Here is a 25,649-nt window from a genome sequence, read left to right on the forward strand (position 1 = left end):
GTCATGGTGCCTTTAATGTCGATTGTGTTGTATCAGAGGGAAGTTGTGGAATTGGTGTAGGCAGTTTTTTGCCCTAATAAACTGATCCTGGATCAGAATAAGACCAATCAGGTGGAGTTAATATTGGTGGAAGAAGCTTTATATTTCTTCGTTAAACTGTGGTCAAGGCAAATGCCGCAATCTGACCGAGATGGGTTCGCACCAGTAACAGTTGCGCGGCAAAGGCAGGACAGACATCAGACGAGCTTCAATGCCCTGGTAAATATTCATGAATCAAACCGAGCATTGCATAGACTATTCTGGACCCATTGTCAAGGGCGTGCATCTTCTGAATAGTATGGAATCAACTGCAGAAAAAGAGCAACGTATGTTTTACAGTGCGCTGATGGCAGATTTGCTGGCCGGCTGCGTCCGACTCAAGCTGTTAAAGAACCCCATACTCACGGTATTAAAGGACTCCTCCAACGCAAAATGTCAATCGTGACCTTGGAGAGGCGCGGTTTGAGTAGAGTGATTCAGTGCAGACTCACGACCAATGTCCTCTTTCGGAAATCCCAAATTGTGCTGACACCTCACTGCAAACAACTAGGTTACAGTCAGGGTACCATGGTGTTCCTGTATTATAGCCTATTGTCAAAAGCTCCAGCTGATAGATCAATAATTTATTTTATATCAGGTGCAACATGGCTACATTATTGGTCTATAGACGTTGATCTTGACCATTACTGCAGAATGTTCGACCGCAACGAAAACGAGATCAAATCCGGAGCCTGGAGAGAGAGAACCCGTATTTCTCAAGCTGTAGAAGGCTAGAGTAAATTGGGTCACAGAGTGTTCCTGGATTCATTTTTTTGGGGTTATGATGAACTATTCAGGATTCTGTTCTAAGGCGGGGGTAATCTGCTCCGGAGGAAACTGCTCATCTCTCTTCAGCTTCAGACAATGTGGAGCACGACAGGATACAAGCCATCTCCCCGAAGCTCTCGGAGCGCACGGGCTAATGAGGCCCTTTGATCCGGCGGTCAGCGCGGACAAAATTAAACAGAAACGCATGAGATTCAATTACTCTCAAAGAGACTCCGACATGAACGCTCCTTCTCCAGCCGGCGCTGTGATGTACAGACATTCTGTCTCGTTATACAAACAGACGCGCACTGCAATCTACTGTAACACCGGCATCATTCACGCTGGATTCCGTTCGGCTTCGGGATGGCACTCTCGGGTGTTCTTGGAAACGCCACAACACGCCTTGAGATAAGCTTCGTTGAAATGACTATCCACGGTGTGCCAATCCAGGCCACTTGGATGACAGCCTATTTTTTCTTTTACCAGCACATAACAAATAATTCCAAATAAAAGCAATAATTAAAAATTTGACACCTTTTAATTTATTGTTTGATGTGATGTTGTAGTGAAGGGCGAGAGCAGTCACCCCACTCGGCCTCGAACCCAAATGGTGTCAGATGTCCTAGTGGAATCCCTTACATTTCTATAGCACACTACATGACCTAAATGATGGGGGTGGTTAACATTTCATGAGATTCAGTGTTGCTGAAAACTAAAGGAATATTTCTTTGAAAAGATCACTACTCAAGTATAAGTTTCACTGAATCCATAGGAAATCACATTCCTTGGGTAGTGTTTCTATTGCATGGGTTGAGTGAGGCCCTAGCCCCCTATGACTCCAGTAGGAGCAATGTGTAGATAAAGCAGACAGACTAAAGAAGTAATTGGTAGTTAGCTTTGTATGAGATTAGGAATTTTCAGAAATAAACATGAGTGCTTCCCCACACCTAAGATTTACATTAGTGAACATAAAACAAGGTTACAGACTCCAACAGAAAGCAATTCCCTGAGAAGGACGCAGCGTCATTTTCATGGAAGATGGCTTGACTTTGCCTGCCAACAGTGGTTACCCCGAGGCTTTGATTTCACTCTGCCAGTATAGTGGCAGTCTTCTTATGATTCATAATTTTATGCTAATCTTCCAGAGGTGTATGAACAGCACAGCGAAAAAAAAAAAAAGGAAAGAGCTGAAGCCTTTGTGTGCCGTCAGCAAGCATAACCCAAGGAGTATGCCACAAGAATGCGTACCACACAGACACAGAGGAAAGCCAGGAAGACTGTGTACAAATGTTTAAAGAATAAAGCAGCATTCACTACAATGTGGCTGTCCTAACAATGGCTGAGCGGGGTCAATGAAAATGTGTGTGTGCAGGGAGTTGGGTTTGGGGGGGGGATATCAGAGACTTGCAGTGTCTGACGTTTAATGAGGCAGACTTGTGGAAATGTAGGATGAGATCAACAGCAGCGCAGTCCTCCTTTGCAGACCCCTGCTCCGGCCCGTGGTGCCACGCCGGTGACTAAGCGCTGGTGTCAGAGGGGGTTACTCTAATGCTGCGCCCACCCTCTCCCACTGCAGACACTTAAGAGCCTCCTCCATTTTAAGAAATGTATGCCACAGTGCTACCAGCATGCAGTCGCCCGGGCTTATAACACAACTGCGTGTCCTAGATAGGACCAAACAGGGTAAACTGCTGCATGCCACAGGATATTGCCCTCTGGGGAGGGATTGAGAAAGCCAGAAAGAGAGAAAAAAAAAATCCTTACTGCCTTATCAAGGGAGAGGGAGATGTTTTCCTTCTTATTTTAATAAAGTCAAACACAGAGAACAAAATATGATCGTACCCTGTGACTCACACGGATTAAAGAATATCTGTCAGTGGTGTTGTGGTTGTGTATAATAACAGTCGCATGAGTCCAAAAGCATGCTTATAGAACACAACAATCATCACTGGTAACTGAACATTATCAAGGGACACAGTTCTTATGAATGGACAACCCCAGCTCTAGTGATTAAAAAAAAAGATAATCAGATCATTAACAAAACATCTAAGATGTTCCAAAGAAAAATGGAATACACAGAAAGAGATAAACCGGGATCATTCACAGATATTTGAAAGTCAGTTGAGGTGTGAACACTGAGAGAAATAAGAGATCAAGGAATGAATTTCAATAAGGCTAATTTGACATCACCGGTGAGAGACGGTACACAATGTATTGATTTCAGAACTACATTCCAAGGCAAGGCTGCCAGCACAAGGCTACTGAGAACAGGCTAGAAATAAAGGAATAATAATAATGAAAAAAAGCAAAATGATTTGATAAAATTACCATTATATCTTAAATATTTACAGATTAAAGTGTGATTATATCTATCTATCTATCTATTTATCTATTTATCTATGTATCTATCTATCTATCTATCTATCTATCTATCTATCTATCTATCTATGTATGTATCTATCTATCTATCTATCCAGCATTAAAAATAATTACCATTAGAAATAATATTAGTAATAAGTATTATGATTATATTATTATTAATATTTTTATCATTGTCCGGATTGCCTTCCTTCTCTGGTGTCCTTTGGTATATGCCAGGACGAATAGCAATGTATTTATCAAATGATGAACATTTTTACATAAACAAGGCAAAGACGGAGCCTGGTAAAAGTATTCATGTCCTACTTATATTAAAACGCAGAATTCCCAAGCAGCAACCGGCTCCAAATCGGATAACATTTGCATAGCAAGAGTTTGAGTTCTTCAGAGCCTTTAAGCTGTTTGTGGAAATTAAAACAGGCTTATACTGCCCTCTGGTGTCTAACCGGTGCGCTTATCAGACATGTGAGCGGCTTTCTTCCTGTGGAAGCATTTAAAGATGGCGGGGTGCGCAACTGTGTTTTAGCTAGCCGTGGACTTGTAAAGAAAATATTGCACCGACTAGAAACTAGCTGCTCACTTGGCCAGCTAGCTAGTTGTCTCTTTGCGTTACGTAGTCAGTTCAGGTTGACACAGCTAGCTACGATCATATGTCTAAAAGGCATTATATATAATAAAAGTAGCTTGATAGCTGGTAGCTAAGTGATTCTTTGTTTTGAAAATGGCTATTCTAGCTAGATAGTCAATGAAACAGACTCAGTACTGCAGTAAACTTGCTGGGTTGTAGCATGTTTCTGTGCTACATCAATTGTAGCTAGTCAGGCAACTAGTTAATCTAATTAAACACGTTTTAAAATGGTTCTGCGCTTACTCGTGGTATAGACTGGTTTTTTAAAATAACACTGGCTGGTAAACCTAGGTAGCTAGGCTCCTGTGAGTTCAGTTAGCAAGCTAGCTAATCGGTTAACTGTACTAACTAGCCAGCACGATAGAGATTACAAAATTACACACAAGTAACTAAACAAGTAGACTATCATTAGTCTAATGTAGTTTACCTTGATTTATTCATTTCGGACACCAATGACGGATTTTTACAAATTTTGTGTAAGGAAGAATCATGAACATTAGCAGTGATGACATAGACGTGGATCTGCAGAGCAGCTAACCGGTGTCATCTCTGGAGGTAACCTGCAACAGCTCTCAGCTCCAGGTAAGGCCATGTTTTTCAATGGGCGCAACTTGGAAACAAGTGTATTTGTTTAGGTTTTTGTCACTCGTTCTGGCTTCTGATTGGAAGTCAGCACCGTGATCTTCGTCGACCTGTTGTGGTCGCGTTAGAAACGCAGCGGCAGTTGTACGAATATCCCGGGGTAAATGAGTAAATTGATACATTAGTAAAAATGCTGCGCGTGTATTACAATGTCTGTAATAGTCATAAATGTTTTAACACCTGTTCTTTCATATGAAACGGTACCAGCTTAATCACATCCTCTTCAGTTTAAAATGCATAGCTTTTCAAAGCCCATTCTGTAGTAAAGCGCGATCATTGGCAATGTTAGCCTCGACCTGCATTTACGTTGCATGGAAAACGTAGCGGCGCGTGTCTCTTCTGCAGGCCGCACGCGCCTGCAGGCATGAGCAGCAGGAGGAAGCGCGCGCCGCCCGTGAGGGTGGACGAGGAGGCGAAGAAGAGGCTGAACTGGAACATGCACGAAGACCGGAGGAACGAGGAGATCATCGTCCTGGATGACGAAGAGACTCTGCTCCCGGGCTCCTCTGTGGCCCCTCTTGGGGGGGCCAGTGAGGAGGTTCTCCAGGTCAGCTGCTCCAGCTCAGCCCCGCCCACAGAACCGATGGAGGAGCCTCCATGCCCCTCCTCCTCTGATACGCCCAAGACACTCTCCCTTGCCGTCCTTCCCATGTCGGACCTGGAGTCGGTCTGGAAGGCTTTGATCGGGGAGTTCAGCCTCCATCCCAAACAGTTCCCACTGGAGGTGGGGTGCAGGAGTTTCGGCCTCCAGAGGACCGGGGATCAGCTCAGTGTAAGCCTCCGCAAGGAGGGCGAGGGTGGAGGCCCAGAGGAGCCTGGGTGTAGTGGTGAGCAGCTCTGCCCAGTGGAGTGCTCCCTTCCTGGTGCAGTGCTGGAGGACCTGGCCTGGCTCCAGAGGAGGAGGCTGATCCAGCTGGGTCATAAGCAAGGAGAGATGAACATCAAGGTATGGGGCTATGGATGGGAAGCTTGGGCAATGCCAGTGGAAGTCCCTGCCACATTAAGATAAAGACATCTTTCAGTGGAGTGTTATACCCATCATTTAAGGCTCTGTTTAGCTGTCCTTGGTTTCCATTCAAAATAAGATCGTAATTTGTATCACTTTGCAGTTGAACATGGTAGTTGTCATCATTTGTGTTTGAACGTTTCCCTTGTTTAGTCAGCGTGCACAAGTTAACTTGTGGTAGGGCTTGAATAGTGTTGTGCTCACACAATAGTGTTGTGCTCACTGGTCTGGGAGTGTTGTTAGCCTGGTCTGACACTGTTCCTCCTTCAACTTGAATGGATACACTTCTGTTCTTTTGTGCTGGAAGTCGCCCTGGATAAGAGCATCTGCTAAGTGAATGCAGTGTCATGTGACTTGCGTACAGTATGCCTTGTTGAATGAGGTACTGTATACTTAGTTACTTGTATATCAGTGTCCTCTGCCCTCCTCTTTGCTTTTTCGGGTACCAGCTGGGCATCTTCATCCTGGAGGCGGCCTTGGGCCGGCCGGAGTTCCTGAGTGAGGGGAACGGGCGCATCAGGAAGGCCAATCAGCTGCTGCAGAAGCTGATGGAGCTCTTCTACGACTTCATCATTCCAGGTAATGGAAACCACAACACGGGGAGGGAACTGTCGTGTAGTGGGAAAAGCATGGTTTCAAACAGCATCTTAAAACGGGTTCCTACGTGGCAACATCAGGGGTTAGATTGAGCTGCATGTAGGGTAGCATCATAGAGCTGTGCAGTTTTCATAGCACACCCATCCGCTCTACACACACACACACACACACACACACACACACACACACACACACACACACACACACAAAAAAGCACCACACACACACACATGCACCACACACACACATATGGGGCAGAGGGGTTACCTTTGACAACTGCTGTTTGACCATGTTGTTTCTCTGGGCTGGAAGTTATGCTAAATGAATGTAATGTAGTGTAATGTTCCACGGTCCATAACTGAAGGGATGATTTGTATTGATTTTGACAGTATTGTACATATAGACCAAGTACAGGAAATGCCCTAGCGTGATTGGTCGAAAAACACCTGGTTAAGGTTGTGGAAATTCTGGTCAGCCATGCATTTCACTAACAGCGGTTCACCCTTACAGAGGTCATGGAGAACGAGGAGGAGGAGAGCGACACGGACCTGGAGCGGCAGAACGTGGAGGAGCTGTACGACCACGTCAGGCACCTCCACCAGGAGGAGGGCCTGGATCTGCCCTGGGACGTCCAGCACGAGGCCCTGATCCCCGTGCTGCGGCCCTACCAGCGCCAGGCGGTCAACTGGATGCTGAAGAGGGAGAAGTACAAGAGCGAAACGCCGCAAGGTACGATGACGCTTCCTCTCTTAAAGGGGTAAACATGGTATAAGGAGGGATGATGCTGGGCCCCCCCTTTCGCTCCTAAAGGGGTAAGCATAGCACAAGCAGTGATAATGCTAGGCCCTACATCCTCCCTTAAAGGGGTAAACATGTCACAGTGAGGGACCCGGTGCTCTCTTAAATGGGTAAATATGGCACAAAAAGCAGTGATTGCTTATAAAGTATAACCTCTGTAAGCTGCACCAGGATAGAGGCATCGACCTTGAAAACTTTGTGTATTTGGTATTGGTTACTAGGGACAATTTGGGATGTTTCCTGGTGCTTTTTGTGTCAAATGGAACCGGCATAACACTGAATATGAATATCAAATTTGATATTCATACCAGTTGATTGGTTTGGGTGGGGTCGGGGTGAGGGTCGCCAGTGTCACATTGGAGGAGTTTTGGGGGTCTGGGGAACCTCATTTCTTCAAATAATTCCAAGACATTTAGAAGCTGCATTCTAAACTCCAGGATATTTTTATGTGTCCTATTTTTATGTCACAAATCAGACCCCACACCATGAATTATGCAATGAAGCTTTGTGTTTCTTTATTTTTCAGGAAAATCCCTGCATTTCCTTTGGAGAGAGGTGGTTACACTGTGTGAAAAGAAGCTCTACTACAACCCATACACAGGCTGGTGAGAGAGACTGTGCAGTTTCCTTTTCATTTGTCTGTTCCTCCACTTGCAGGGAACTACACACTGTAAATTATTCACCCAGTACAGACAGCCCCCAGCGATTCCACTGTGCTGTAAAAATGGGTCATCCTTTATCAAATTGTAAAAAAAAAAAAAAAACGGAAGTCATTGACAGTTTTGCCTTTTGATCGGTAATTATAGCGCAACCTGACAGCCTTACTTATCTGCTGAAAAAAATCACCTCTGCATTCCAGTCAGGTAGAAGGATGGGACAGGTGTCCCGAAAGTGTCAGCCTGGACAAATATGTCTGCCCATCAGGCCATTTAGGTCATTCAGGCCCCGCTGTGCATCTGTAGCCTTATGTTCAGTTATTAGGTGCACTTTTATACCAGGCTAAGTAAGAGCGTCCACTGAATATGAATAGAAGTTTCTGCAGTTGACCAAGAAACAGGAACACCCGTTCAGGTCAAAAGATGAGGGAGACGAAGGGAAGCTGATTTCAAACCGAACGACCCACGCGCTGCAGAAGATGAGGAAAAGTCTGAAGAACGAGAAGTCCTCAATGCAGTCTTGATAGGCTGTTGTAGGCTGTTGGGCTTAATATTGGCCGGGCAGGTTTTTGTAAATGCACAGTTTTTATTGGCCGGATTTGTGGCAGTGCAGGATCTGAAGCTGTGGTTTCCTGTCGTCCCCCCCCCCCCTTTTAGCCTGATTCGGGAGTACCCCCTGGCCGGGGTGGACTGGCCCGGCGGGATCCTGGCGGATGAGATGGGCCTGGGGAAGACGGTGGAGGTGCTGGCGCTGATCCTGTTTAACACGCGTCAGGGCCTGGAGCGCAGCGGACTCACCCTGCCTGCGGTCAGTACCCTGCCACGCCCCTCCCGGTCATGTGACGTCTGGACGGGGCTCCCCACCAGCACAGACTCATGGGCTTTGGTATTAAGTGCAATGTGTGTTTTGAAGAGACTCCTAGGAACTGCTTTGGTGACGATCACGGTGCATCTTTTTGAAGAGGTGGGGTTTTTGTCTAACCCGCGTGTTCGTGTTTCTTTTGGCTTTGTTTTCGCAGGGGCGTTCGGTCAACTACTTCGTCCCCCCCCCACCGAGAGAAAGGGAGCGAACCAAATACTTGAAACGTGACATACGACCCAAAGAGAAAGTGTCCTACCCAGGTAAGAGCTGCAGGGCAGAATGCAAAATGTTCAGAGATTGGGTAAACGTTATAGGTTAGAATTTAAAATGTTCAGAGATTGGGTAAACGTTATAGGTTAGAATTTAAAATGTTCAGAGATTGGGTAAACGTTATAGGTTAGAATTTAAAATGTTCAGAGATTGGGCAAACGTTATAGGTTAGAATTTAAAATGTTCAGAGATTGGGTAAACGTTATAGGTTAGAATTTAAAATGTTCAGAGATTGGGTAAACATTATAGGTTAGAATTTAAAATGTTCAGAGATTGGGTAAACGTTATAGGTTAGAATTTAAAATGTTCAGAGATTGGGTAAACATTATAGGTTAGAATTTAAAATGTTCAGAGATTGGGTAAACATTATAGGTTAGAATTTAAAATGTTCAGAGATTGGGTAAACATTATAGGTTGGAATTTAAAATGTTCAGAGATTGGGTAAACATTATAGATTGGAATTTAAAATGTTCAGGGATTGGGTAAACATTATAGGTTGGAATTTAAAATGTTCAGAGATTGGGTAAACATTATAGGTTGGAATGTAAAATGTTCAGAGGCTTTGAACTGTAGATAGATTTCTGATACCCTCACTCAGAATGCAGAAGCTTTTATCATTTGTTTACTTTATCAATATCAGTGTTTTATTATCATTTTAAGGGTATCATTTTAAAGACTCAACTCTTACAGCTTTCATTGACTGTACATATGAATTTGTATGGTTAATATTACAGTTGTATCATAGGGTATATCTATGTTTTTTACACACAGCTGTGCGTGTGATGCTTCTCACCGCTATAAAGGAGATGAGGGTGGGGAAGGGGGCCTCTGTGAACGCCATATTCGCCTACATCCGCACCACCTACGGCTACGACCTGCTCAGGAACCGCACCCACATCAAGAGGACCCTGAGCAAGCTCATCAAAGAGGAGATGGTGGAGCAGGTCAAAGGTCGCGGACTGGCAGGGTCATTCAAGCTCGGGAAGAAGTACAAAGACACCAAGAAGAAGATGGCCACTGTCAAGCCTGTATGTTTGCCTATTATTTATTTTTTTGGTTGGGGCGGGGGTGAACACTTGTAATGTGTCAGTAATGGATTAATGAGTTGGTTTCAGCTGGTTTATCCACCTCAGAACTGATTGTTGGAAGCACTGGGAAACATCAGCACATGTTTAAGCAGATGCACAACATTTCCAGTACACCTCACTGATTTTTTTTACGTAATTATTCTGTTTGCACAGCAAATACCCCTTCCCAGAAAAACACAAAAATGTAAAGTTTGTAGCGTACAGTCCATTTATAAAGCTTGAAGTACTGTGCTGCAACAATTCGGGTATGTTTCAGGAATGGTCTTAGGCACAGAGGTGGAAGTAGATATTGATCTTGGGACTTGAACCTGAAACCTTTTGGTTTCTAAGTCCGGTTTTCTTATCACTACACCACATTGCCAGGATTAATTTTCTCACTTTGCCTGCATCAGAAGTGCTTACATCTCTCTGTCCTGCGGTGTTTCCGGCAGAAACCTGCCACCCCAGACCGCGGACAGAGAAGAACGTCTCGCAGGACTCAGGAGAAAGAGGCTGCAGTGAGCTTGGAGACCACAGGGGGGAGCTGTAACCCAGAGGACTCACTGAAAGCCAGCACCCCACCGAGCCTCTCTCCCGCAGAACATGGCCACAGCAGGCAAGATGTCCCGTCAGATGGAGAGCACGGTGCTGAAGACCCCGAGACAGGTGCACAGGGATCCAATCATGGCGGAGCTGCCAAAGATCCACCTATCAGAGCTCAGGAAAACCCACCAATCGCAACAGAGGAAGACCCAGGCCCCGCCCTACCAGGGAAAAGCGAACCTGAGGTAAAGGAGGAGGACACCCCGGAGGCGGATTCGGAAGCACCCCCCACCCGGGCCTCCGTGGTGCTCCCCTTCAACACGCCGGACTACCGCTTCGAGTGCATCTGTGGCGAGCTGGGGCTGGTGGACTACAAGGCACGCGTGCAGTGCCTCAACTGCCTGCTCTGGCAGCACGCCGAGTGCGTCAACTACAAGGAGGAGAGCCTGGGCACCACGCCCTTCTACTGCCCCCACTGCCTGGTCGCCATGACGCCCGTGCCCACCGGCGCCACCCTCATCATCTCCCCCAGCTCCATCTGCCACCAGTGGGTGGAGGAGATCAACCGCCATGTACGCTGCTCCTCCCTGCGCGTCCTGGTGAGGGCGGGGTCAGGGAGGGGAGGGCTGGGACAAGGGGGTGGGGTTAGGTGAGGGGCGGGGAGAGGAGGGGCTCTCTGTAGCTAGCGCCAGCTGTTATGAATGTTATGAAGATGGCAGGGTTACAGACGAGCTTGGTGTGAGTTTAATTAGCTGTACTGTTGGCTGAACTGTTAACATTTGGCTGAACTGTTCATGGAACTCTTATCTGGATTTGGATCTGGCCATAACTTCACAAACATCTGGTCTTAGTACTTAATGATGGGTGTGGCTTGCTGGAAATGAGTTTGTTCTAGTATAAGGATGACAGAAGTGTTTCTGTGAACAATAATAATACAGAAAGGTGTTCAGTAGTTTTCATTCGGAGTGATTATTCTTTAGTAGGGTCTAAAAGTATTAATTATTAAAGACTAATTGAAACTGTTCCAGCTAATGTTTTCATGGGGCAGATATTAGCAAAAGTTGAATCAATTATTATATTTACATAAACATACCTCTAAACTTTTGCTCTCTTGAATAAATATGCAAGCCCCTTCTTTGCTTTCTTTCTTTCTTTCAATGACAGTATTAATTAGGTCTTTAGCTGGCTGCTTTGCAAATTTGCTTGGCATAATTATAGCAAATCTTATGTGTAAGTGTATAAGAAAAATCTGGAAAAAAATGTTGACCCATGGTGTGGAAATACCATCACTGCTGATTTTCTGCCATATGGAGTTAGAGACTAAGCTGCTGCAGGTGCTGTGAAACGTTCTTCCTCCCCCTGACCACTAGGGGTCACTGTGTGTTCTGCTGCCAGGTTTACCAGGGTGTAAAGAAGCACGGCTTCATCCAGCCGCACGTGCTGGCGGAGCAGGATGTGGTCATCACCACCTACGATGTGCTCCGCTCCGAGCTCAACTACGTGGACCTCCCTCATAGCAACAGCGAGGACGGCCGCCGTTTCCGCAACCAGAAGCGCTACATGGCCGTGCCCAGCCCCCTGGTGGCCGTGGAGTGGTGGCGCGTCTGCCTGGACGAGGCGCAAATGGTGGAGTGCACCACCGCCAAGGTAAACCCCTCCCCCCTCACAGGAAAAGAGCTGCTTCTCCTCCCATAATTCAGATTGAAGTAGACTGTTGCCATTTCACAGGAACATCACAGTGTGTTTGTCGCCCCCTAGGCTGCAGAAATGGCATTGCGCCTGACCTCTGTCAACCGCTGGTGTGTTAGCGGCACTCCAGTACAGAGGGGCCTGGAAGGTGAGATCATGGAGAGACCTTTCTGTGTTCGACTTGTGACAGTGGAATAAATCTTCTTAAAGTGACACTCGACTGATTGAGCTGATTAGGCATTTCTTCTGACATGTTGAGCAGACCAAGAGGAACATGTATTTACTGTCAATGACAGTACTACTAAAAATACAACAACAATCAGATAGACGAACATTGGGGTACTGCATCTGGAGATTTCTGTACTATTGGGTTGAATAGCAGATTTGTTGCACAGTGAACGTCTTCCTCTGTCCTCAGAGCTTTCTGTCTTTGTGTTGCTCAGACCTGTATGGGCTTGTTCTGTTTCTGGGAGTGGACCCGTACTGGGTGAAGTACTGGTGGGACCAGTTGCTGTACCGCCCGTATCGCCGTGGAAACGCAGAGCCTTTGTACAACCTGATTGGCCAGCTCCTGTGGAGGTCTGCTAAAAAAGACGTCATTGACCAGGTGTGGTAACAGAGGCGTTTTGCAAAGAATGGATACTCAGTACCAATGTAAATTGTCAGATGTTTGCTGAGCTGTACGGCTTGGGTTTGATTCCAGCCGTGTTATCACTGATAATGGCCTACAGTGGCAGAACAGATTGGCCCGGTTCATCTAATTTATAGTGACATCTTTAAGGCAAAGGAATACTGATTTGTACAGAGGCTTATTTTTGGTCCAGATTCAGTTTAATCCCACTGTACTTAGAATCACAATTTAAGCAGCTTGTGAAAACACAACCAATGAAACATGAAAGGTATAAAAAAGTTTTTAGATGGAATCTTACACCTGTAAAACAAAACAAGTTTCAATGAAGGCAACAAAGGCTTCAGCACAGCAGTCTGTGTGAACTTAATGTTTGGATTTAACGGAAATGAAACTAACATTAACAGAATATTTGTGCAATATGCTTCAAGCCCTGTGTCCTTAGGTAAGCAGCTCTACGACTTCACTCTGACAAGCAAGCCTCTGTTCTCTGTTAATAACCTGTTAAAGTCACATTTCCCATAATCCCCCTCTTCCCTTCCCACCGCAGATCCAGATCCCCCCACAGACGGAGGAGATCCACTGGCTGAACTTCTCGCCTGTCGAGGGCCACTTCTACCACCGTCAGCACGAGGTCTGCTCCCAGGACGCCCTGCTGAAGCTGAGGAAGATCTCTGATTGGACGCTGAAGCTGGGCAGTCTGGACCGCCGCACGGTCAACACCATCCTGTACCCGCTGCTGCGGCTGCGTCAGGCCTGCTGCCACCCGCAGGCCGTCCGGGGCGAGTTCCTGCCCTTCCAGAAGAGGTGAGCCGCGCCTCGGCGCTACCCTGTGAGAGCGCGGGTCTGTACTGCTGTGGGATGTGGGGAGTGGTGCTGCCTTAACGGTCAACCATACATATCCCATAATATTGCCACATATTTCCATAACGGGACTCTGTACATCCACAGTGAGAAGTAATACAGAGTACTTCTGCTATACTTCAATAATTGTCAACCTAACTGTAATTGTGCAGAATACTTCCATAATGGGACTCCATACTTCCGTAATGAGACACTATACCTGTATTTCCAGAATTGTGAACCATACTCACCTTACATACTAATTGGGAACCAGTACTTCCTTAATGGTGCATTGTATTCTCTTAATGGTGCACTGTACTTTGATTTGAATAATTTGTCTTTGTATAAGTCATTCTTGTACAACAACAAAATGAAAGCTACAGTAGAAAAGCTGTACTGGTGGACAGTGGGGGTGGAGTCTTTGACACGCTGAACTGCATTAAGGTGGTCATGTGACTGTGTGTTCCGCGCAGCACCATGACGATGGAGGAGCTGTTGAAGTCCCTGCAGAAGAAGTGCAGAGTGGAGTGTGAGGAGGCCCACAGGCAGCTGGTCTGTGCCCTCAATGGCCTGGCGGGCATCCACATCATCAGAGGTGCGTACCTGTGGGGCTGCTCTCAGCTTCAGCGTGCAGTGTACCTGCGGGGCTGCTCTCAGCTTCAGCGTGCAGTGTCATCAGAGGGGCGTACCTGTGGGGCTGCTCTCAGCTTCAGCGTGCAGTGTCATCAGAGGGGCGTACCTGGGGGGCTGCTCTCAGCTTCAGCGTGCAGTGTCATCAGAGGTGCGTACCTGTGGGGCTGCTCTCAGCTTCAGCGTGCAGTGTCATCAGAGGGGCGTACCTGTGGGGCTGCTCTCAGCTTCAGCATGCAGTGTCATCAGAGGCACATTCCACCACGTCTACTCTCATTTTCAGAAGTCAGTGCTATGAGAAGTCCAAAGCTTGGCGGTAAAAAACCTGGACTGCAGGTGTGTGTTAGTACAGACCTCACACATTTCCCGTGTTCTTCAGAGGGGTGTTCAAGCTCTGCTTCTTTTGCAGGTGAATTCGTGGAGGCGGTGGAGCTCTACAGAGAGGTGCTGCGCTCTTCAGAGGAGCACAAAGACAGGCTGAAAACGGACTCGCTGCAGGTCAGACTCCCTGTGGGAGCCTTCCCCGGCCCTGCCCTGTGTCTCTGCCCCTGCTGCCCTCAGCTCTGTTCGGATAGGAAGGGGAGGAATGGAGTGTTATTGAACATTATCCAGCGTTCTCCTGCTAACTGTAACTTTCTGTGCTCACACAGAGGCTGCATGCTACACACAATTTAATGGAGCTGCTGAACGCAAAGCACCCTGGGATACCCCCGACTCTGAGGGATGATCGTCTGCAAGAGGAGGTCAGATTACATGCTCCCTGTAACATGATTTTCTGTGTGCGTTTCTGTTTCTCCCTCTGACTGCTCCCCGCTCTTCAAGCGGTGTGTGCGTGTGTGTGCGTGTGTGTGTGTGTGCACGCGTGTGCGTGTCTCTCTCTCTCTCCGTTTCTCCATACATGTGTATTTCTGTCATCTCCACTCTCCAGGTAGAGGAGGTGTGTGGGTGGATGTGTGTTTTTGTGTGTGTGTGTAGATGTGCATGTCTGTCTGTCCCTATGCACATCTCTCTCTCTCTGTTGCTCTCCTCTCTCCAGGCAGAGATGGTATGTCTGTCTGCCCATATGTGCTTGTGTCTGTCTCTCTGTCTCTCCAGCTGGAGCAGGTGTCTGTCTGTCTATGTATGAAGGCAGAGCAGGTGTGTGTGTGTGTGTGTGTGTGTGTGTCTGTATGAAGGCAGAGCAGGTGTGTGTGTCTCTGTATGAAGGCAGAGCAGGTGTGTGTGTGTGTGTGTGTGTCTCTGTATGAAGGCAGAGCAGGTGTGTGTGTGTGTGTGTGTCTCTGTATGAAGGCAGAGCAGGTGTGTGTGTGTGTGTGTCTCTGTATGAAGGCAGAGCAGGTGTGTGTGTGTGTGTCTCTGTATGAAGGCAGAGCAGGTGTGTGTGTGTGTCTGTCTGTCTGTACGTCAGTGTGTCTCTCTCTCTCTCTCTGCAGGCGGAGCAGCTCAGGCAGCACTACATGACCAAGTCTAACTCTGAGGTGGCGGATGCCCAGCAGGCTTTGCAGCCCGTCCTGCAGAACATCCGCGAGCTGAAGCGCAAGGTCAGCGCCAAACCGCCAAATACCCCTTCGCCCCTTCACCCCTCACCCTCCCCTTCCTCCCTCACCCCCTCATCCCTTCACCCCTCCCTCCTCTCCCTCAACCCTCCTCCCTCACCCTCACACTCTGCACGGGCGTCATGCTGTTGAACAAACCAGACAGACACTGAGAGCTCTGCTCTTACAAACTGGCACAACACAGGAGGAAACCAGCATAACCAGTTTAGCAGACACTGATATAACATGGATCAACAGAATTACCTAACTGCATGTATTTGGAGAAGGTGTCTCTGAACTCTGGTGTTGATGTGAGTGATAAGGAGTTGTATGTTTTTTACACACAGCCTGTAATTCTGTGCAGTAAAGACATCTCCTCTGTCTGCTGTGTTGCAGGTGCATCTGCGCTCCCCCTGGTGGCTGGATGTCATACAGCGGGCGATCCAGTATGCCGTTGACGACGACCTGGTCCTTCGCATCCAGAACGAGCTGACCTGCAGTTACAAACAGGAGCCAAACAAGATCTCCATGGCAGACAAGTAAGATACCAGAACCTGTGTGTGTGTGTGTGTGTGTGTGTGTGTGTGTGTGTGTCTCCGTAACCCAGCGCTGGTGTAATGATGTGGCTCCTCCAGGTTCCGGGATGGGCGGGGCCTGCAGTACCTCCTCAGCTCTCAGATGGACGATCTTCTGAAGTCCCAGAAGACAGTGCAGGACGCTGTGAAGAAACTGGAGGGCCCGCCCTCAAAGGAGGTCATCGAGGAGGCCACCATCTGTCACCTGAGACCCGTGCGCCTGCCGCTCAACAAGTAAGGCAGCCAGTCAGCTGGTCTCTAGCATCCTCCTTCACCAAGATAACTTCATGTTACAAATCATAACATTGGAAGATACAGTTGTCACACTCACACAAAAGTGTTGTGACTTTTCATTTAATGTTACATTTTAAGTGTATTTTTACCATTAAAAAAAAAAAAAAAGAAAAAGGTTTTAACAGCCTACTGATTTACATGTATCTCTACTGTTGTATTCTGAGACCCTTCTTACACCTGTTCTTTAGGTATATAATACTGTACTACTGATTTCCACAGGGCCAAAGGGCCCAGGACCAGAGATCGTGGTGGTCATTCCGTCTTTGGCTTTTTGCTCATTACCTTGTGAAATGTATTTAAGCAAGTGTCACTTTTCCTTTATATTCACATTTTTCATTTATTTCTGTGACTGCTGGATTCACAGTGCTCTGCAAGACAGCAAGACAAATAACACTTGTTTAACTTTGTTAGCCAAAATGAAGGATAGACCACAGTGCAGTGGGATTGAATGGTGGCCGTTTATTTGGATTTTATTTTGGAAGTTGACAGGTAATAAAGACAGGCAGCCATTGCTGAGGCAATTAAACCAGCGTCTGTGTCCAGTCTGAAGCCTGCCACCTGTGAGGCTTTCCCTTAACCTTGTCAGGAAAGGCCATTTCTTTGGTCATTAATCTCATTTAATAGAACAATATGTGCGTACTTCACATTTAATTTCCATCATTTGCTAGGCGGAACACCTTCATCTGGGGTAACACCGCTAAAAGCGAGCGTTGTACATATGGTTCATTTATAGATTTGAAGGTCTTTTTGAGGATGCAACAGTGTCCCAGCCGGGATTCAAACCTAAAACCTTGTGGTTTCTGAAGCTGAATTGCATAACCACTCCTCCAGACTACAGCCAGATTTATCTCTTCATATTTCAGCTGCGTGTTCTGCAAAGCAGATGAACTCTTCACCGACTATGAGTCCAAGCTGTTTTCTCACACGTAAGTACTCAGACTCCCATACCCTGAAAAAATGCACCAGACAAGCATAAGTCACGCTCCTATATCAGAGAGGCTGGTCGTTTTCTCATCACTCTTTAAATCTTAAGGAGAGCCTAGGGTCGTATTATCCGTTCTTGCCTGTCTTAATAAAGGCACCTAAAGTGAATAAATTGCCCTTAGGCTGTTCTAGCGTCCTAGAGTTCTGAACATCACGTAGTTTGAATTCAGCAGCTTTTACCCTTAATATGCCTCATGTTACATTTCAGAAGGTGTAACGCCATACAGAACGTCCCCTGTGCATAATACAGAAATACTAATTTTGACATTGATGCTAAGCCTGCTCTTGGAGACCTGGATTCACAGTGCATTCTGGGTAATGTCCCGCTGTGCTCACAGTGTGAAGGGCCAGACGGCCATCTTCGAGGAGATGATTGAGGATGAGGAGGGTCTAGTGGACGACAGGCTTCCCACGACGAGCCGCGGTCTGTGGGCGGCCAGCGAGATGGAGCGGGCACTCAAGGCCATTCTGTCCTTTGCCAAGGGGCGCCGCATGGACCCTGCCCTGGTGGAGGAGGGCAACACCTTCATGGAGCTCTTTGAGTCCTGGAAGAAAGAGTACAAGGTACGCACTGATGCATTCTGGGAAATATACTGCCTTTCATCTCCTTTGGCATTATTGTTATGACAAAAGTGTTTTGAGTACCATTGTATTGAGTCAGAATGTTGAATCCTCTTGCATTTTGAAACAAAACTATTAATAAGTGAGCAGATTTTAAACCAGTAGTGTCCACTCCTGGCTCTGCAGGTGCACAGTGCTGAGAGCTTTAAAAGAGACACCCTTAAAACAGCAGCTGACTGACACGTGGACTGACAGGTGACTCCAGATACCATGCAAATAGTGGCTCCAGTTAAGTAATGATGACTGGAGTTGGAACTAAGTGATGTAGATTTCCTGTGGACTCCCCAGTTTTAAACTTTCTTCCCTGAGGAAAATGTTCTTGACACTGTTTCTGGTTATCTGACTGTGAATGTTTTTTTTTTTGGAATTTGACCATGACAGTCTGGGATTGGCTTAAGTATTGGTGTGCAACAGTGATGGCCATAGTAATTTGTTTAGGCGTCGGTTTGTGACAGTGACGGTTGCAGTGATTGGCTTATGCATTGGAGTGTGACAGTAACGGTCACAGTGATTGGCTCATGCATTGGTGTGTGACAGTGACGGTTGCAGTGATTGGTTTTGTTGGAGTGTGACTGTGACAATGACTGGTTTGCCTGTTGGTGTATGACAGTGACGGTCACAATGATTGGCGTGTGCATTGGAGGTTGACAGTAACGGTCACAGTGATTGGCTCATGCATTGGTGTGTGTGACAGTGACGGTCGCACTGATTGGCTCTCCCTGTCTGTGTGAGGGAAGCTTCTGCACGAGTACTGGATGGTGCTGAGGGACCACGTGTCAGCGATCGACGAGCTGGGCATGGCCACCGAGCGTCTGCGTGTGCGACACCCGGACGAGCCCAAAGCCAAACTCCTGCACATCATCGAGCCGCATGAGGTGAGGGGGGTGAGGGGTCAGGGGTCAGGGGTCAGAGGTCGAGAGTCACCTCTCAGCAGAAGAATCTGCCAGAGGCCTTCCCAGGCTTTATCCAGCATGATTATGCAGAAATATCACAGGTTTAATTGACTTTACTTCTCACACTGGGATGGAGTGGCTGGAACAAATCAGACTCTCCAGGGTCTCCTTATTCTGGAGTCTTCCGTTTCCCTGCAGGTGGAGCAGAACAGGGTGAAGCTGCTGAATGACCGGGCCTTGGCCAAATCCCAGCTGCAGAAGAAACTGGGACAGTTACTGTACCTCACCAACCTGGAGAAGGTGAGCCCGGTCGCGTGCTGTCATAATCCATCAGACAGTCTGTGCAACCCAGCATCACTGCCAACACCAGCAGTGCCTTTGAGCTTTTATTCTTGTGTGTGTTGTTAATGCTATGAATGTTGCCCTAAAACTTGGAATGCCGTTTTTTCCCCCAGTCCCAGGATAAATCCACAGGAGGCTTGAACCCAGAGCCATGTCCCATCTGTGCACGCCCGCTGGGGCAGCAGGTAAGCTGTGACATCATCTGCAGGCCACAGCACACCCAAACCCGCCTGTGATTGGGCCTCTGTGGTGTTCAGGAACCAGAGTCCAGCATTTCTGTTTGTGTGTCAATGTCCAGAGCTTTATTTCATAAGATTTACAACCCTACCTGTTGGACAGGAAGACATGTCCCTCTGTCCTGTGTGGCTGTCCTAAAAGTGCTGTCCCTCTCTCGGCCAGTGGGCGGTGCTGACGTGTGGCCACTGCTTCTGTAACGAGTGCATCGCCATCATCGTGGAGCAGTACAGCGTGGGCACCCGCCGCCGCGCCATCAAGTGCGCCATCTGCAGGCAGACCACCTCCCACACCGAGATCTCCTACGTCTTCACCACCCAGATGGCCAGCCAGGGCCAGGACATACCCGTCAAGGTCAGCCCACGCTGCAGGGGGCGCTGTTCTCTCCAAGGCAGGGTCAACAACGACCAAGCAACCCAGTCTGTGGATGCAAACTCAAAACTCGTCTGGGCTAGCCTTTACAGCGTAGTAGCAGTCCTGTCTGTGGATGCGCCCATCTCCTAGCTAGTCTCAAACTCACAAATTTAGTTGGGGCAAGGGTTGGGTTTAAGGGTGAGTTTAGGGTTGGGTTGAGGGTTGGAGGTTGGGTTGAGCTTTTGTTTTATAGCAAAATCATTTAAAATCCAAAAATATGTAAAGTTCAACTTTTTTATGAAAATGGCCATTTTGCCATTTGACCAGCCTTTGAGATTTGCCAGTGAGACATCTGGATGGTTTTGATAGAATATGTCACATATATTTAGGCGCAGGTGTAGGTGTACAGTAAGCCTCGGTGTGTGTGAGCCTGATCTCCCTGTTGAATTAGAAGAGTAATAATGGGTGGAACCTCAAGGGATGTTACACCTGTGAAAAAGGTGACTTTGTCCAGACCCTTCTGCTGGGCTCTCACAAAACACGGCCTTGTCTCTAAAACATAGACTAATGTACTGCTCTCAGCTTTTCTCTGAGTTTCATTGTCTTGCTGATATAACTAAATCCAAATATCCTGAGTATCCAATCAGCAATGAACAGCAGGTCACTGTGCCAGCCCTGCTATAATATCTGTAAAATTTCTGAGCGTATGTCTCAGTGGTTTCCTCTCTGCCTCATGTCCCACAGGGAAGCCACTCCACTAAGGTGGAGGCCGTGGTCAGAGCCCTGAAGAAGATCCAGATGACTGATCCAGGGGCCAAGTCACTCGTCTTCTCTACGGTACTGCGGACAGATCAACCTCCATAGCACAGACTCCCTGCATTACTGAACCCAGAGAGCTACTACTGAAGCAGGCTGTTCTAAATGCTTATTCACAGTGACACTATTGATCATGTGGTTCCGATTCAGATCAAAATTGATGTTTGTTGATTGATTGATTTTTTGATGATGCTCTCTCCCAGTATCTTGCAAAGCTGTCTTGGATAGATACATACCGTGCAATGAATAATATGAACTGCACCTGTGTAGATATTGTTTAACACAATGTCCAGTTACGGTGCAGCCGTTTTACTGAAGTAATTCAGGTGAAGTTCACTTCTCAAGGGTACAGCAGTCACGCCCCATTTGAGATTCAAAGCTTCCGTTGTTCATGCTTTGTCATGCAGTCAGATATGCGCAGAATCGTAGCAGCCTGACTGATTCAAACTGAAGTTTGTTCCAGGCCTGCACGGGCATTAATATTTATAGAGAGCAGCCGTCACTGGGTGACGGGAGAGAAAGCAAAGTGTGTGGTCTCAGTAAGGATTAACGGTCTTGGACAGTGTGACATTTTTATTATAACACTGTAAGGGGATCTGACACGCTCTCCCTCATTGGTGTGTGGCTGAATACCAGAAGGCTACATTCTAGCCCTTACTTTGATGCTTGCAGCATCTCCCAGCATGCACAGCGTGAAGCTGTGATTAGAGGAAGGGGCTTGCCAGTGAGCGTTAACGAGCTGAACCTGTCTTTGTTCCCTCACTGCAGTGGCAGGGTGTCCTTGACATCATCGCTCAAGCGCTGTTCGACAACAACATGGAGTTTGCCCAGATCAACGGCATTCATAAATTCCAGGTCTGTATGCAGGTTTTTTTTGTTTTATGTCAGTATGTATAACCCCAGCTACCGGAATCATGTATGGAACCACGTATAGAATACACCTTCCCTGTCTTCTGCTCATTTGGTTGATTAACGAGAAGAATTGAAGGTATTCTGTGTGTACTCAGATCATCTTGACCCATTAACAGTGGTCATTTTGCAACAGAAAAAGACAATTATAACGATTCTCTCCAATAAATATTAATTCAAAAGATTGCATCTGATTTTTATACATCAGTCCATTTATAACCTTACCATTATTAAATCCCTTGCATGTCCATATTATTTCCATATTTACATGTCTGTGATGCATAAGAAGATGAACTTCTATAAGGGGGTCTGCTTAATGATAAGAAAGTTGATGCTAACTGAAATCACTGTCTTTTTCCTGTTAATAACATTTATAACAGTGTGGATCACAGTATTAATGCTAATTAACAATGCCGCTAATGATGCGCGTATGTGTACCTGCACATCTCTTTCCCCTTCAGGAGAACCTCTCCTCCTTTAAGTACCAGGAGAATATTAACATCCTGCTGCTCCCGCTCCACACGGGCTCCAATGGGCTCAACATCATTGAGGCCACGCATGTTCTATTGGTGGAGCCCATCCTGAACCCCGCCCACGAGCTGCAGGCCATTGGCAGGGTCCACCGCATTGGCCAGACCAGGTCAGCACCACCAATCACACACACACACAGCCTGTTCTGACCAGCAAGGGAAAGCTTCTGTATGAGCATGCCACTGTACCCTGCTGCTGTCCATGGTAAAGAGCGGCCAAAAGAAGGGCTGCAAGAAACGAATTTTCACATTAACAAGTATTACTCATTTCAGGGTTTTTCATTCATAAGTGAGGGAATAGGACCTACACACGAGTATTGCTTCCAGAAGTCCTAATATTGTTGGGCCAAGCAAATTAAGTTCTGCCCAATATGGTCTTTGTCATAAATTTGTGTGTTCTGTGCATTAAAATTGTGAAAGCAGGTAATATTTCTTCTCTCACGACTATTTCCATGTGCCTGGGATTGCTCTGGAGTTGGGTGCATACCTCGCTTTCTCAAGATTCATGCGATTATTCATTGAAAAATTATAATTCTCTCTTTTTTTTTCATTAACTGCCAGTGAATACTGTATTACTGTGTTATGTTGTAAGTAACCCGAAGTGGATTCTTAAGAGCTCATGAGAAGCTTTTGTCAGTGTTACTGCACAAATGTATCGCAGTGTTTTTGATCACTGTATGTGGTTTATAGATCGCAGTTTCTTATGAGTGGAGTGGGCTTAAACAGAACAAAACCTTAACGGAGTGCGTGCGCCAGCCTTGCCCTTTATATCGTTGTTGTTTTTGCTGTTGTGTGAGAACCTGCTTGTTGAAATACTGCACATGTCATGGGAGCTGCAACCACAAGGGCAGAGGTAGACAATAAGTAACACATCACTGATAGTGTCAGACTAAACAACAAAATGGAGCTGAGATAAGCACACAGTCGTAGCTGTTACAAGAGTACAGTTACGTTTCTGCAGGGCTTAATGATCATAAAAACACCATTACCTTCTGATATTACAGACGCACTGCCATGCACCATTAACGCTGTGATAAGAGAAATGTATTATGTTGTATAAAATTACAAGCGGAACCTTGTTATCAACATAAACCTTACATTCTCTTTCTGTCTTCTCTTCAGGCCCACTTTTGTTCACAGGTTCCTCATTAAATCCACCATAGAGGAAAGAATGCAGACCATGTTGAAAACAGCAGAAAAAAGGTGAGCCCCCCCCCACCCTCCTCAAAGAGGAACTACATTCCCTGCCATTGATGACTTAAGGATTTTTCAGTTGCGGTAGAAAAGTGCTTCTTGGACTTATTCATTAGAATGGATTGTGTTATTAAATAACATTATGCTTTAATTATAACTTGAATGCAAAATGGAGAATGCACTATAAGGTCCATCTATGTATGGTCAAGACAGTAAAATGTAGGTAATGCTCTGATTTCAGTGGATCGCTTTGATGGCTGCATATCTCATAAAATATTACTGTGGCTTCATAGCTTCTTGGTTTAAATGATCAGTCATTTAAGTGAATGGACGTAATTTTTAGTTTTAATTATGATAGCTTTGAAGCTTAGTAATGCTACTGGTTGATAATGATGACAGGAATGCTTTTGATGATGATGATGATGATGATGATGAAGATAGTGGGCAGCAGTGTAGCATAGTGGATAAGGAGCAAACATCTGGCAGGGGCCACCTTGGATAAGGAGTAAATGAAATGTTTACGAAATGTTGCCGGTTCGATTCCCCGCTGGGGCACTGCTGCTGTGCCCTTAGGCAAGGTACTTAACCCACAATTGCCTCACTAAATATCCAGCTGTAGAAATGGATAACATTGTAAAAAAAAGTAACCAGTATTAGTCACTCTGGATAAGAGTGTCTGCTAAATGCCAGTAATGTAATATAATGTAAGCTGATGGTGGTAGTAGTAAGTGATATCAATGAAGGCACCGTTGTCGTTTCCAGTCACGGTGCGACTGCGATGAAGCACTCGGAGGCCTCGGTGCTGACGGTGGCGGACCTGGCGGATCTCTTCACTGAGGACACCGAGACACTGGAGTGACCCCGGGAACGGTGCCAACCGCACGCCCACGGGCACCAGCATCACCAGCACAGAATGCTTTAGGAGAGCAGAACAGCGGTGGTGTCCACCAGAGATCCACCCGTCTACACTGAGTCACAGCTCCGGTCATTATGACATCATAAAAGCTTTTCTGTAACGCATTCCTTTTTAATACATCATCGGATTATACTCACACCGTTGATTGGAGTGGAACCTGAATCACCTTAAGGTGTCAGTCAGTTGCTGTTTGAAAGGCAGCTCTTCAAACAAGACCTAGAGTGGACACCACTGGTGCACAGTATTATGGTGAAGGAAAAGTATCTAATAGGAAAGTGTGGCAGTTGTAGTTTTAAATTGTTTTAATTTTTAAATTGTATTAATGCCCAATGACTAATTATTTCCAGTGCCTGCATAAGTATTTGATTTTGAACATTCCAGTTTTGAAAACAGTTGCCCTAATCCTATGATTTTTAATTTTCGGTTGATAGGAATAAACTCATTTCCAGTGTCTGTAGTCATGCAGTGGTGTCTCAGATGCTTTTTAAAAAACTTCATCTGTAAATGTCTCAGTGAAGCCTGCTTGCTGCTTCTCACAGGCACCTTTATAAACTCACACCCACTGCTTTTGGATGGTCATGTTTTGACTTGCCCACTAATGTACAGTTTAATTTCATCATTATGTGAAGGTGATATATGTATGTGTGTGTGTGGTACACCCGGGCAACCTGGCTGAAGTGCCACAGTCCCAGTTACTCTGAGCATGTGGTCACTTTCAGTAATTTAGCCTTATAATTAATATAATAACTAACTGTTAAAGGTACTGAAGGAGCAAATGCCCTTTGTGTGCCAGTTTTTTTGCACATGCTTCCCCCTCATCTCCTCGTCTCATTAGAACAAGTTTCTAAATCCAAGATTAAGTTAATGAGCTAAAATCAGGGTGAACAAACGTGTCCTTTCTTGTACAACAAGAGCGGAGTGTTCTGTAAGGGCCTGCTTTCAATAAAAAGGTCCAAATAGCTTCGTTGCTGGCTTGATTGTAAAATCTACAGCAGCATTTTCTTCAGTCCCCCCCCCCCCCCCCTTGAAATATGACAGAGTAAAGGGGTCCGTTTTTGTGTCCCAGTTGATGTCTGTCCCCCCTTAAGGCAGGGCAGTGCACTTCCTGGTTGTAAAGTGGTGAGGAAGGAAGCCGCCGGCGCTTTACGGCGTGTGGCCGCCGCTGGGCTTTGTGGAATCACTTCCCGTTCAGTGCCTCCTTTCAGCCCGTCGTCTGGGGGAACGACAGTCAGGCCTCGCGTTCGGGCTCGTCCCATTTGCAACACAAAAAAAAAAAGCCCATGATTCAGCGTCCGTAAAAACCTTTCCTGTAAAGTCAACTCGTAAAAAGGACACAGTTGGACAAAATAAAAAAAAAGGGCGGGGGGG

At 46.4% G+C, this 25,649-nt stretch overlaps 1 protein-coding gene across 1 annotated transcript; it reads left to right on the plus strand.

Moving 5' to 3' along the window:
• Nucleotides 1-3,885: 3,885 nt before the first annotated feature.
• On the plus strand, nucleotides 3,886-25,649 carry shprh (SNF2 histone linker PHD RING helicase). The gene is made up of 30 exons (XM_036542378.1): nucleotides 3,886-4,435; nucleotides 4,841-5,441; nucleotides 5,951-6,080; nucleotides 6,609-6,827; nucleotides 7,423-7,501; nucleotides 8,210-8,360; nucleotides 8,572-8,674; nucleotides 9,456-9,712; nucleotides 10,204-10,893; nucleotides 11,690-11,941; nucleotides 12,053-12,131; nucleotides 12,427-12,590; nucleotides 13,162-13,418; nucleotides 13,928-14,049; nucleotides 14,494-14,582; nucleotides 14,735-14,827; nucleotides 15,518-15,625; nucleotides 16,016-16,158; nucleotides 16,255-16,428; nucleotides 17,352-17,414; nucleotides 17,811-18,036; nucleotides 18,831-18,968; nucleotides 19,185-19,286; nucleotides 19,442-19,513; nucleotides 19,728-19,916; nucleotides 20,661-20,753; nucleotides 21,501-21,587; nucleotides 22,103-22,281; nucleotides 23,294-23,374; nucleotides 24,128-25,649. The coding sequence occupies exons 2-30, from the start codon at nucleotides 4,860-4,862 to the stop codon at nucleotides 24,222-24,224; spliced, it is 5,019 nt and encodes a 1,672-aa protein (XP_036398271.1). The 5' UTR covers nucleotides 3,886-4,435; nucleotides 4,841-4,859; the 3' UTR covers nucleotides 24,225-25,649.

Source organism: Megalops cyprinoides, chromosome 12, assembly GCF_013368585.1.
Source record: "Megalops cyprinoides isolate fMegCyp1 chromosome 12, fMegCyp1.pri, whole genome shotgun sequence".
NCBI classification, from domain to species: domain Eukaryota; kingdom Metazoa; phylum Chordata; class Actinopteri; order Elopiformes; family Megalopidae; genus Megalops; species Megalops cyprinoides.

What these genes read in the sequence shown, in the direction of transcription:
- shprh (XM_036542378.1), top strand. Translation starts at nt 4,860, where the DNA reads ATGAGCAGCAGGAGGAAGCGCGCGCCGCCCGTGAGGGTGGACGAGGAG. An exon ending in AGTACAGAGGGGCCTGGAAG is followed by an intron (nt 12,132 to 12,426) that starts GTGAGATCATGG and finishes TGTGTTGCTCAG; the next exon opens with ACCTGTATGGGCTTGTTCTG. An exon ending in AAGATCTCCATGGCAGACAA is followed by an intron (nt 16,159 to 16,254) that starts GTAAGATACCAG and finishes TGGCTCCTCCAG; the next exon opens with GTTCCGGGATGGGCGGGGCC.